The sequence below is a fragment of the Podarcis liolepis genome (genome assembly GCF_965112155.1).
Source record: "Podarcis liolepis genome assembly, chromosome: 10".
In the NCBI taxonomy this organism is placed as follows: domain Eukaryota; kingdom Metazoa; phylum Chordata; class Lepidosauria; order Squamata; family Lacertidae; genus Podarcis; species Podarcis liolepis.
The window spans coordinates 17,908,803-17,923,088 of NC_139562.1; the positions used below are offsets into that span (position 1 = coordinate 17,908,803).

At 44.3% G+C, this 14,286-nt stretch overlaps 1 protein-coding gene across 2 annotated transcripts in view; it reads left to right on the forward strand.

The window, feature by feature from the left end:
• ADA2 (adenosine deaminase 2) overlaps positions 1-14,286 on the forward strand; it is a 28,624-nt gene continuing 14,338 nt past the window's right edge. For both annotated transcript variants that reach the window (XM_083461697.1, XM_083461696.1), the window contains exons 1-3: positions 1-140; positions 8,968-9,296; positions 10,622-10,847. In XM_083461697.1, the coding sequence (XP_083317823.1) occupies positions 8,981-9,296; positions 10,622-10,847 (542 nt within the window). In that variant the 5' untranslated portion in view covers positions 1-140; positions 8,968-8,980. The remainder of the gene's footprint in view (positions 141-8,967; positions 9,297-10,621; positions 10,848-14,286) is intronic.

Here is a 14,286-nt window from a genome sequence, read left to right on the forward strand (position 1 = left end):
GAGGGGAGGCGGGGTTGGAGGTGGGAGCAGGTGGCAAGTTGTTTATCTGCTCAGCTGTTGTGCATGGCCTGACAGAGACAGACAAAAGCAGCTGAGAGGAGGAAGGAAATAAAAGGTCTCCCTCACACTCTACCTTAAAGGTTTGTAACCATAGTACGAACAGCACCCAGAGAGTAATTTGCTTGGAGCAGAGGCCTCGACAGAGCCCTGGGGTGTGTGTGGCTGACTTAGTCTCTGCAAGGGCCCTGGGAATGCCCTCGGCATGTGTTAGAGCAGTATATTATCCTACAGGGTTTCTGAAGTGCCTTAATGGAGCCACACAATGTTTGCTGATATATATACTCATGCAAGTGCCCTGCTGTGTGCCAGCAGGAGCTTTGGCAATGGTCTCTAAGACATTAGTCGCTGCACATGCTAATGTGCAGGCAGCATCCCCTAGGATGGGGCAGCTGTGCCCCTGCCATTGCTCATGATAGTAAGCCTTGTGATGTGCCTGTCTTCTAAGTGCCTTGGCAAAACCCTTCGGGGACTTGCTAGCAGGCCAGGGAGCCTGGTTCAGGCTGAAAGGAGCTTTATTATTGGCCTGAGTTTTGCCAACCGCAGGTTATCTTTCCAAGACTAAATATTTCTACCTTACCCAGAGCCAGGAACTGTTGTAGGTGTTTTTGTATATTTATTATTATAATTATAATTATAATTATTACTATTATTATTATCATCAGTAATGATTAGTTTGATGTGCAAGCTGAAATAATAAACACAGAAGGGGAAATACTAAGATGAGGCTTAATTTGCTCAAATGGCTTTAGACAAGGTTAATGCAAATGCATCAATATGAGTCAGTTTTTATTTTGTTTTCATTCTCATGTTGTTTCAGCGGAAGAGGTTTATACCTAACTGGCAGGCAGGAGGTTCCAGGTTCTATAGCAGGGGCAGGGGGGGGCGGGTAAACTAATAGATCACAGGTTGATCACAGAGTTTCTGATGTGAGAGGAGATTCTTATACCTTAATTGTTATCGACTGAGAACTGTTTTCAGGCAGCCACTGAGACCATAGTAGCCACTTACATAAATGCTTGTCTAATGGTACCTCCAACTGGAGGGGGTGGGAGGCGCTGACAGCCTTAGGGAGCTGACAGAGGACTGGATGTTGTTCATGGTTTGGGCAATCTTTAAGGGGGTTAAGGGAAGCTGGGTGAGCTGTAATTGGGGGGGGGGAGAGGTTGGTGAGCAGTTGGGCACAGGCCCTAGTAATTCTCTCTCTCTCTCTCTCTCTCTCTCTCTCTCTCTCTCTATCTGAGAATCAAGGCAAATATTTTTAAATTATACATAATGGGATGCAGAGCATGGGGAAAGAAATTATGCCCCTCATCTCCAGTAGTATCCCAGGCACTCACATAGTCAGTCCATGCAGCACTCATATATAGCTAATGCAAGTGCAAACGAAGGGTGATGTGAGTGGAGGGGACCTCAGCAATGAAACACTGCAGGAAATGTGGTTTCTCTGCCACAAAAACTACCATAATGGAATACAGTAGTACCTCGGGTTACAGAGGCTTCAGGTTACAGACGCTTCAGGTTACAAACTCCACTAACCCAGAAATAGTACCTTGGGTTAAGAACTTCGCTTCAGGATGAGAACAGAAATCACGTGGCGGCACAGCGACAGCAGGAGGCCCCATTAGCTAAAATGGTACCTCAGATTAAGAACAGTTTCAGGTTAAGAACGGACCTCCAGAACGAGTTCTTAACCTGAGGTACCACTGTACATGCAACAGTCTGCACCATTTTTCTTTACAACAAGCCAGTTGTCTGGAAGGTTGCTAACTTCAAGCTATTAGCCTCTATCCGTATCTAGAAACAGACCCACTTTCCGGGATGCTTTCTGGCTTGTGTGTGCATAAACCTTTGGGGTGGGGGTGGGACCACCAAGTAAAACAATGAGGGGCTCAGAGCAGCCGCAGTGCACACAGTGGCTATAATGTGCTCACAAGCCAGATGTGATCAAAATAGATCTGTACTGTGCAATCTGCAGCTTTCCTATAATTATCAGAGCAACCAACAAGGCGTGCAGTCCTTGCAGATCTTGGCAAAAAAAAAGCTCAACAACTTTGTGCAAAACTAAAAAAAAAAAAAAACCCACAACAAATTTTGTGTCCGGATTTTCACTTTTGGAAATAGGGCAACTACTGTGAGTAGTTCTGGGAGAGTGGGACATTGCTGGTTTTATTTAAGAACCTAATATATAACTTGCTAGGTACCATCCAGCAAGGAACATATGAAGCTACCTTATACAGAATCAGATCATTGATCCAGCTAACTCAGCATTGTCCACAAAGAAGTTTTCCAGAGTCTCGCACAGGCGTCTTCTCCCAGCCCTGGAGATTGAACGAAATTGTTGCTTTTGCAGCTATGCCACTGAGCTTCTCTGTCTTTTTACTAGTAGAGTGCATGCTTTGTACGTTTCAGATCCTAAATCAAAACATCTCAGCAGAGTTGAACTGCCTGTGCTTAAAGCTTTTGAGGAACAGCCTGCACTTAAGTTCTTGGAAGCAGAGTTTCCTGTCAGGCAGAGTAGCCAATTCAGCAAGGTCCAAATTGCTTGAATACATTCATAGAATCATAGAATCATAGAACTGCAGAGTTGGAAGGGACCCTGAGGATCATGTAGTCCAACCCCCTGCAATGCAGGAATATGCAGCTGGTCCATACAGGGATCGAACCTGCAACCTTGGTGTTATCAGCACCATGGTCTAACCAACTGAGCTATCCATCATTCAGTGTTAAATAGAAAAAAAAACTAATGAAAAACCAACCCAACAACCTAGAAACATTTATTTAAGAGCACTGAGTGTATTTTTTGAAAACACTGCATGTGCTTTTTAAAATGATTGATCAGAAATATGGCATCATTATGAACAAGGAACAAACAGGTATCACAAAGCTACTTCCTCATTCTGTGCACCTGCATTAAAAATCCCTGCTCATCTATAAAGTTCCTCAGGTGCCCTAGGATAAGCTAGGGGAAAGCCCTTTTCAGGCTTTCAAAATTACTTTCCCCATTATGGCTTACAAACATCAAGCTAGATTTAAGCTTGTTAGTGTCTCTGTCATCTTTTCTCTCTTACATCATGCATGTAAGCTTATATTAGGAATCTATTTTCTTTATTATCTTATAAATGCTATTGCAACAAGTTAGTCATGGTTTTGGCTAGAACAATAAACTTATGAACCTGAACTTGACTTTTGGAGTGCTCTACTGTTTTCAGAAGAAGAGCAGGAAGCAATTGTGGGATGCAACTAATCTGCTGTACCTTTCCCACCCCCAAGTCTGAGGACCTGTTTTCACTTATACCAGTTTTACAGTCATGGCTTTCATCAGGAGATCATGGTAATTGCTGAATGTGTTCTAAAGTTTTCTCTTCTAGAACTGGCTTCCATCTCAGAACTATAGCTCCTAGGGTTCCCAGGGACAGGGGATGGCTGTTAAACCAGTTTATGTCTGCTGTGCAGAGTTGGGGACCACCTGTGGCCCTTCTGATGTTGGAGTCTAACTCACCATCATCCCTGATCATTGGCCATGGTGGCTGGGACTGATGGAAGTCGGGAGTCCCAACAACATCTGGATAGTTGCAAGTTCCTCATCCCTGTGTGAAGGTAAAGGTAAAGGGACCCCTTGACCATTAGGTCCAGTCACGGATGATTCTAGGGTTGCGGCGCTTTATTGGCTGAGGGAGCTGGCGTACAGCTTCTGGGTCATGTGGCCAGCATGACTAAGCTGCTTCTGGCAAACCGAGCAGCGCACGGAAATGCTGTTTACCTTCCCGCTGTAGGTAAACTATTTATCTACCTGCACTTTGATGTGCTTTCAAACTGCTAGGTTGGCAGGAGCAGGGACCAAGCAACGGGTGCTCATCCCGTCACGGGGATTCGAACTGCCGACCTTCTGATCGGCAAGCCCTAGGCCAGTGTTTCCCAACCACTGTTCCGCGGCACACTAGTGTGCCGCGAGATGTTGCCTGGTGTGCCGCGGGAAAAATTAAAAAATTCGAAAGATTTTTTTTTTAAAAAAGTCAAATTTTCGATTGGGGCGCCGTCACTAGATGACCCCTGGGGTTCCCTCCCTCCCTCCCGCTCTGCGCCTCCCTCCTCCTCCTCCTCCGGGGAGGCCCTTCCTGGCTCTCGGCCAAGGCTTGGCGGCTGCCACTCACTCACTCGCTCGCCCACCCGTCCCTCCATCCCTGCACCCGGCCTCTCCCCCTCCGTCCCCGGCGCGGGGGCTGCCGGGATCCGTAGTCCCCTCGCCCTTGGGCTCCGCGCCCGCGTGGGGTGCGCAAACTACGTTTCCCAGCGTGGCCTGGCGGGCCGGGCGTTTTGTTTGAAGCGCTCTTCTCCCGGCCATGGAATGAGCGCAGCGGCGGCGGCCGGGCGGGCAGGGGCTCTTCTGCACAGACCCCGCGCAGCCTGCCTGCGCCCCCGCGGAGATCGGGCGGCAGGATGGAGCCCGGGGATCCCCGCGGAGGCGGAGCGGCGGAGGCGGAGGCTGCCCCCCCAGGTAGGGCTGCGTTGGGGGGTTTTTATTTTTGCAATGCTGCATCCGCGCCAGAGGGGACGCATCGGACCGCGGGGAGACCCCTTGGCGGGCGTGCAAGGCAATGCATGCGTGCAGGCGTTGCATGGAGTGCAGTGCAATGCAATGGCAACGCGGCGCCCTGCATGCATGCATGCAACTTCCACCGGCGCTCCGGACTTGGCAGGTGAGGGGGGTCCCCAGTGGGCGGCAGAGAGAGCCGGGAGGGCGAAGGGGAGCCGGGGGGGAGCAGCGCTGCTCCCCGAGCCGAGCCCGGGGGGAAACTTCGGCGTCGTTGCGCCGGGTGTTGGAAGCGGAGGCTGGCGGGGGCCCCTCACCTGCAAAACCTGGTCGCCTCTCATATATTTCGTGCATTGCATTCATCGCCCGCTTTCTCCTCCAAGGAGCTCCCGGGGGCGTGCGTGGTTCTCCCCGTGTTATCCTCGCAACAACAGCCCTGCGAGGTGGGTCAGGCGAGTGGCCCAAGGGAGCACCCAGGGATTGTCCTGGCCAGGTGGGGTGATTTGAACCCTGCTCTCTGCCCGGTCTTCGTCCTCATTTAGCCCCCACATGTGCATGACTGTGCATGACTGAGGTTTTCCCCCCTCGTCTTGGCTATGGTGTGAGTCTGTGCTGTTAATTAATGGGGTTCTGCCTTCGGAGAAGATGAGCCAGCCCTCAAGGAGGTGATTATGTAATTTGCTAGCAATTCATGTCCCTCCCGGCGTGACGCTGCGCGCTGACGTCACGGGGCTGTAATGATGGTGTGCCTTGAGATTTTTTTCATGAAACAAGTGTGCCTTTGCCCAAAAAAGGTTGGGAAACACTGCCCTAGGCTCTGTAGATATACCCAGTGAGGCTATAGCTTACATTTCCTTTCCTTTCCTTACCAGATGTGGGGAACCCATGGGCCATCAGATGTTTGACTCCCACCAGCCTTCTAGCCTGGCAACATCTAGTGATCCAGTTTCCCCATCCTTGTTATATGCTAATTTGCCTAGCTCAAAGGTGCTGCATGTTGACCCCTCTACCTATCTTCTGTTACTAGTTTGGTATCCCCCAGGCCCTTTGGCTTTCACTAGTATTTATGAGAAAACATACTTCCCTTAATGCCAAACTGGTAACCAGGTGATGGCAGGTAGGAGGATGGAGGATACAGAGTAGAAGCCGCAGGGTATGGAAGATTTCCAACTGATTGTGTTGACTTTGATTGAAATGCAAGGCAGGAAGATTGGAAGGGGGGGCACTATTCACTCAGCCTCCTCCAGGCCTGGCTGCTCTAGGGCAAGCTCATCATGTGAAAGAGGTCTTTGTGTCAAGCTCCCTTGGCCCTCTTGTGTTGCATGCCAGCAGGTAGCAATTGTTAAGATCCTCTGAGCGGGGTCAGAGTGGAAGGAGGCAAAAAATGGCTTCTGTTGTCATATAGAACAGGGATCTTCAGCTGTCTTGTCTATAGCAACAATGCTGCAACCCTGCCCAGCCTAGCCTTGCCTTGCCAACTTCAAAAGGACTTTTTTTGCTCTTTGTTAGCTTATTCTGGGTGGGTGAGATTCCTGTGTCAGCAGCAGAGAAGCTTAGCAAAATAAAGCACAACTTAGAATAAGAAAGGGAGCGGGGGCTGATCTAGTCCTGACTGTTGTTCTCAAGCAATAAATGATATGCCTAAAGTGCTCATTATCAACCCTATTTAGCACAAATAAGCCCCTGGAAATGCATCCTGAGATGGAATGTCCCAGGTTTTGTCTACCTGCAGATGAAGTTCCAATCCATAAATGGGAACATGCTACAGGAAGCATATTTCTAGGAGCATCTGATAGAACCTAGTTGAAGGATTATTAACTGCAGGGATTTGGGGTTTTTTTGTTTAGCGATTAGAACCTCTGGATGAGTAAATCCATAAAAATATTTACTATAGTAGTTTAAGAATTCCTGCTTACTTTGTCCAGGCTCCAACCACAATCATATATTCCTGGAACTTCTTTAGGAGTGTATTACAAATCTGTGTAAAATAGGCAGACTATGATAGTGATTAACAAGTCAGAATATAATGTTCATGACAGGCCTTTACTGTAGCCTGCTCAGAACACTTATGGGAAATCACAACTTCTGAAAGTTCAAGTACATGGAGATCATTTTATATAATGACTTGTTTTAACAAACAAAATTTAAGTGGTGTAAACTACTCTGACAGCCCTTGGCCCATATATATGATGCAACAGTTTGTGCAATTTGGACTCTGGTTGTGTAAGTGTCATTATGGATGCCTATTGGCTAGTGCCCATGACATCATTGGTGATGGTGAGTGACATAACTCTGCCCTCTGTTTGCACCTTGTTTACTTCTTTATACAAAGCATAGAATCATAGAAATGTAGAGTGGGAAGGGACTCCAAGGGTCATCTAGTCCAGCCCCATGCAATGCAGGAATCCTGCCAACAAGCATCCCCCTAGGTAGGTTCAAATCACCAAACTTCTGGTTAACAGCCAGACACATTGAGGCATTCCATGAAGTCCTTACAAAATAAAAGCAACAGCAGCATAAACCAAAAGATAAACTCTCCTTTGTTTATTAATCCTTTACCTAGGAGAGTGAGGGTGCACCCATGTTTCCCTTTTTAAGACAGAAAAGTGCCAGAGATCAGCAAGGCATTTCTTCCTGTGCTGGATTGGGACTGATGTGCCCATAGCACACTACACATTTAAAGCAGAATTACGCCACTTTAAACAGTCATATTGGGAAATGTACTTTGTTAAAGGAACTGAGAGCTGTTAGGAAACACTTATTCCCCTCACAAAGCTACAATTTGAAGAGTGGTTTAGCAATCAATCTCCCTTCCTAGGGAGCTGTGATAATTGTAGCTCTGTGACAGGAACAGGGGACTCCTAAGAACTCTCAGCATCTTTAATAAATTGCAGTTCCTAGAATTCTTTGGGTGCAGCCATGACTGTTTGAAGTGATGTTTCCATACATCCTAATTTTGTACATGTAAGTAAATCTCACTGCATTTAATAGGCCTCTTACATAAGCGTATATGTAAACAGTAGTTCCTCTTTGCCCTAACTCTTCATAAACACCACACCTTTAAAACATGCCCCCCCCCAATCTAGGAACTGCAGTTTGTTAAGGGCGCTGGAAATTGTAGTTCCCATGATACTTTGGAGAGTGTGCTTTAAATATATGGTGTGTACACTGTCTTCCCTTGCTTGAGCAGTGGTGTGTGTCTTAAATACACGGACAATTAACTATTTACAGTGGAATTAGAATAGGTTCTGTTTCATTTGTCCCGTATTAGAACAGTTTTGTAGCACCAACCTGCTTTTCTATTTGCTGACTGGGCTCTGACTTTTGCTTGTGAAAGCATTTTGCGTGCTATATGCAAGGATGGAGAAGTCAACAGTAAGTGAATTGCAGGTGTGTTTCTGTGTGAGGCTTTCATGTAATCTTTCACTACAAGCAGAGTGAGTTTTCTATAAATGCAGTGTGCTTGCTCGTGACTGAGTCAGTTTTCCCAAGGCTCTTTGCCACAAGATCAGGTTGCTGCTCACTAGACTGTAGGGTGGGCAGAGGATAGCAGAAAGTTGCTGCAATAAGTAGTAGCCATGGGATACATTAAGAAGGAGCCCAAATATTGAAGTATATGTGAGGACACAATAGACGATGAGGGGGAAATGTACTTAACTCCCAAGCCCTCACATGTGGTTAACGCTACTCTGACAGACCACAACCCTACAGGACTTTCAGAAAGATATTGAAGATACATCCTTTTTGCCAACTTTCCCTTGATGTTTTTTTAATTCATTATTGTTACCTTGCTCTTGCTATTGGTTTTGATTACGTTTTAGCAATGTTTGGTGGGCTGCCTGTTTTATTAGTTGCTGACTTTCCAGTATTTTATTTTCATTGTATCTTTTGTATTCATTGCTTTTAATTTTTTATTGCATTTCTGTATTTTATTGTTAAAGGTAAAGGTAAAGGACCCCTGGACAGTTAAGACCGGTCAAAGGCAACTATGGGGTTGCAGCGCTCATTTCGCTTTCAGGCCGAGGGAGCCAGCATTTGTCCACAGAGAGCTTTCTGGGTCATGTGGCCAGCATGACTAAACCACTTCTGGCGCAAGCTGCCTTGAAAGAGTTTACTCTCAAAAATGGCATATATCTCTTCTAATTAATTACTGAGTATTAAATCCAGATTTGTTACCCATGGCATTGTGTGTATTGTAATCAATGCACCGCTTAAAGGCAGGTTTGGTGAACGTTAGGTAGGGTTCCAAATATGGCCTTCCTGGCCTCTCTGTGTGGTCCCTTGAACTCTTCTCAGGCAATACCTCTCATTGGCCCTATTTTGCACCTATAGTGTGTTTAATTTTTATTATTTATTTTTGCGTCTGTGTTTTCTAGGTGCATCCCTCGAATGATGTCTCAAGTAGCTCAGAGAACCAAATGGCCAGTGATCATCATTTTCAGTTGGGTTTCTTTTTGTGTATCCATGCCATTATTGAATGAGCGGGACTTACTAATTGAAAAGGAGAATGCCAGTCGTGTAGGTGGAAACCTTGTGCTAACAGAACTTGAAGAAGATGCCAATAAGAAGCTCATGCATCTCAAAGAGAAGGAAGTAGCTGAAGCTATGAAAACAGGACTGTTTCCACCCAGCATGCATTTCTTCAAAGCCAAACACCTCATTGATCAAAGTAATGTTTTCAGCATCTTACAAAAGATGCCCAAAGGTAATAATTCCAACTTGCATTCTTATGGCATCTCTCTGGGTGTTGTATTTAGTGAACTTTTACAGAGGCTCATGTGATTATACTGGAAGATTCTGTATAACAGGAGTGGGGAACCTGTGGCTGGTAGGTCTTATTAGGCCTGTCAGGTCTCTGATTTGGCCTGTGAGACCATGTTGGGCAAACCACACCCACCAGTCAGTCGCCTGACATCATACATTGTCAAGCACAGAGATGTGCTTGCTCCTTAAAAGAGCAGGCAGAAGCTTATTTCTGATGTTAGTGCTGTGGAATAATTTTTCAAGTCTTTTAAAGTAGGGTATTGGAAAATATGCAAATGATAGCTTTCTATTTCTCTTATATTGAGTTTGGAGCTTCAGACCTATTAAAATCTTTAATGGGTATTGGGGCACATAGTCTGTGTGAATGCTGCATAAAAACAAAGTTCATCACCCATAGTTTAGGTGAGCAATTTACTTACATGAGCATTGCCATAGCAATGTTTCAAGTAGAAATCTATTCCAAGCCTTACCTGGAGACACTGGGGATTGAACCTAGGACCTTCTGCACTGAGCTACAGCCTCTTCCAGTGGCCTACGAGCCCATTTGGAGCACAATCCATCTGTGTAGCATATATATATCATCAATGACCACTAGAGAAGATAAGAAGAAGACAAAGCACATAAAATACAATAAAAGTATACTATTAAATATACAGTTAAAAACAATGTAAAGTATTAATTTTAAAATTATTAATACTTTGCCTTGTTTTTTACCATTTTAATATAATTATTTAATATTTTCCTTTTTTAATATGGCCAAAATTTTATATTTTATACACACACACACACACACACACACACACAAACCTGTGTAGCAGTACAATATTCCCAAGGGCTACCAGCCAATTTCTATTCAAGCATCAGTGTGGGCTGAGCTTTTGCCAAAACCCATCAGCTTCACTCAAATGTTGGTATTGCCTGTGAGACTGAACTGGATCGTCTTCTTTTGTCATTTTTGACTGTTTGAAACTCTTTCCAGCACTCTGCAAAACTTTTAATTTCGATGGTTACTTGTGCTGGAGGATGCAGCAGTCCATTCACCAGTGTTGAAGTAAGATTCATGTCAGTAAATGTGCTTCCTGTATGTGGAATGGGATTGGGGGATATTCTTGTCTTTTCTCAGGCAGGAAAATGTATTGTTGACCTGGCTTATCCCATCACAGTCACATCATCACCAATACCATGACAATATAGCTACTTCAGTTTTTCCAAGTACTATTCAAGCACTGTCTTGTTTTGTTACACTTGTCTCCTCCATTTCCACAGGTGGTATTTTACACTTGCATGACTATGCTATATTGAGTGTTGACTGGCTAGTGTACAATGCCAGCTACCTGCCGAACTGTTACATCTGCTTCACCCCTTTATGGGATGTCCGCTTCAAGTTCTCCAGTCCTCTTCCTCCCAAGGATCTGCCTCCTGATTGCTCTGAGTGGGTGCTGTTAGAGACCTACCGCAATAACCTGAAGGATATAACTGGATTTGATAAGAGGTAGGTGAAAGTCACAAATGAATTCCACTGTTATTCTGCCTATAGCAAGAGTTGTTTGCTATTTAAATACATTATATACTGTACATGCTACAATTTTATTCCATCTGAATCTCCACTTTGCTCTGTTAATGCAAGGCCTTCTTTATACCAATTGGACCCTTGGATGACAAGGGAGTAAAAGGTGTGCTATAGGAGGATAATGAGACTGCAGAGAAGTAACAACTTTTCTGCATCTATCTTCGCAGCAGAAGATATAGGGCAGTTACCTGCACCTGAACTAACTTTCACAGGAAGGAGTCTGAGGAACTGAGGCAAATAGTGGTGGTGAGAGACCAAGTTCCAGGCCTAACAGACAAATAAACATCGACAAATTGTTGAGTCCAGATAGCACCCACCCAAGGGTTCTCAAAGAACTCAAATGTGAAGTTGCTGGTCTTCTAACAGAAATATGTAACTTGTCCCTAAAATAAGCCTCTGTATCTGAGGACTGTAAAGAAGCCAATATGACACCAATTTTTAAAAAGGGGATCCTGGAAATTACAGGCCTGTTGGCTCAACTTCTGTCCCCAGGATACTCTTGTTAAAGATTAAGCAACCAAGCATATGAAAGAACAAGTCCTGTCTCATGAGAGTATCAACAAGCATATAAATAGTGATTACCTAGATGACATTGTGTACCTGACCTTTCAAAAAGCTTTCAACAAAGTACATCACCAAAGACTCCTGAGTAAGTTTAGCAGTCATAGAATAAGAGTTGAGTTCTTCTTTTAGATCAATAACTAGTTAATTAACAGGGAACAGAGAGCAGGAATAAATGAACAGCTCTCCTAATCGAGGGAGGTTGAAAGCAGAATCCCCAATAAAGAGTTCTACCATAAACTATAGGTGTACCTGAAAGATTTTTGAATTAATTCAGTGAATTAATTAATCTGAATTCTATCGTTCCAAGACCTGGCAGACAGCCATGTTTAAATCATATTTTACATACATTTTGCATTCCGCTTACAGGAGATGAAGGTTGGAGGCAGGAAAATAGCGCCTCTCTCTGGAATGTGCTAGCCATAGCAACTGCTTTGCATCCTCTTACTTACAAAGCAGCAGCAGCCAATTAATTCAAATGGGGTTGGGGGCTTTTTTATTTTTTATCTCAAATGTACTCTTATTTTCCTCATGTTTGCTGTATATGGTGAAGGAGGAGAAAACCAGGGCAGCTTGAGTTACCAAAACGTTGGTGCCAGAACACTGCAGACTTTAGAAGTTAACTCAAAAGTTAACAGTGAGTGTATACTTGACACATATTGGTGCTACAGTAAAGCTGCAGTTTTATGCTCACTTATCAGGGAGTAATTCCTGTTGAGTATGGTGAGATCTGAGTAAACATGCATAGGATCAAACTTCTGCCCTCTCTGCCCCACAAAGGACCATGCTGCCCAAGGCTTGTGAAAAAGACATTACATAGTATCTTCTTGCCTCCCAATTTACCATGAGATCTTTCTCATCCTCCCCTCCCCCTACCTTGCTCTGTCCCCTGAGCTTGAGGAGATTCTGTCTTTTAAAATTCCCATTATTTGTTTGGCTCTTGCACTTCAGATAGATTTGCAAAAGATGCCTCTGGCACTTCATTCATTCCTGGTTTTGAGGGTCACCTGGTTGCTATGTCACCACATAAGCAGTTCTCCTCTGAATAGGCCTGAAATCCCTGTAGCTGCCAGATATATAAACTAGTTGAAAATACTGCTCTGTGTCCCGTTCTCTAGCTATGGTCCATTTCCTTTCCATTATGTGGCATTGTTTACAGAGTGCTTTCTTGCCTTGCCCGATCTTTTGTGTGATAATGTAACGAAAGACCCCCATTGTCATGCAGAAAAGGGCAGAGTTAATGTTGCTGTGGAAACTTAACTCTGAATTCCTCAACTGGTGGGCAGTTGTTGTTTTTTTTGGGGGGGGAATTGCCCTGGATGAGGTAGGCCTACTGGATTTCTTTGTTTATATATAACCCCACCCCCCGAAAAATATGTTTAATAAAAGTAATAAACTACCAAATGGAGTGAAAAATAGCTGCAGCCCAGCACAGGAAGGAACTCCTTAGGTAGGATAACAGCAGCTGGCATATTAAATGTGTGGCAAGCAGACTCCATTTTGTGATCTCCCATCCCATCTGCTGACCAGGCCCAATGCTACTTTGTTTTATGGCAATTGGCAACTCTGCCACTTGCAAGCTGTAGGAACACAATTTTCCTGATGAACGATAAAGATTTTTAGACAAAGATAATAAGTATGAATTCAATCCAGATCTCACATGTGTGATGATGTGTACTTTTAATTCCTTAGGCTGAGATTAGGCAAAGCACCAAACATAAACTGCTCTTTGGAAGTGGCCACTGTTGTCATAGCAAAGGAATGAGGGAAGCCTAGGCCAGAAGCAAGCAACTTGTTCATTATTAAGGGTCCTGATGGAGAAACAGCACGAGCCAGTGTCTCTCAGACATAATTTGCATATTTTGTGGCATACAATGAGCATATTTGCATATTATTCACATGGGTGTGTGATATATGCCAAGCCACAGCTGACAGGCATGTTGTTCTTACTCTGAACTAGGCAGAGAAAAAGCCGCAAATGAGAAAACGCTTGTTTTATAGTCCCTCTCAAGCAACAACAGCAATGTTCAGTGAACACAGAAATCATTAGCTACAAAACAGGATCTATATTAGGTTGTTAGAAATTGTTTCTGAGTGTTTGGTATAAATAGGGAAATGTTCAAACTCGTTTCTGTAATAATTAACAAGAATCAGTTAGCAGGAAAACCGGAATTATTAGGCTGGGATGCATTTAATAGATGTGTCCATGTATGATAGACAATATATGCCCCACAACAGGACTAGGCAACCCTTAAATAGAATACATTTTCAAATAAAGGACAGCCCTTCAAAATAGAAGACTGTCCTCTCTAAAGTTGGGCCCACGGCCTTATTATAGACACAGCACTCTGTAAGTTTAATCACTTGTTCTTTTCCTTCTCATGCTGTCCTCCACAGTGTATGGCGTTGGCGAATTATTCATGTGGACTCTAGCTAAGTATTATATTTTTATTGTCACTGTAGGCAGATCCACACTGTACTCTTAAAGCACATCCCATGAACATTAAAAACTCATAACTTCCCCCAAAGAATCCTAGGAACTGTAGTTGCCTTCTCACAGATGTACCATACTCAGCATCCTTAACTAACTGCAATTCCCAGGATTCTTTGGGGGAAGTCATGTACTTTAAACATGCATTGGCTGTCCTTAAAATGTATGGTGTAGGTGCACTCAACAAGGGTTTGGGAGAGTTTGCACTGCTGTAGGAAAACAATAGACTGTGAGATTCCTCGAAGAGGTTGAACGGGCAAAAAGAAAAGAAAAAAGTCCGCTTTCTCAGTTGGGCTTGGGTCAGCTAAA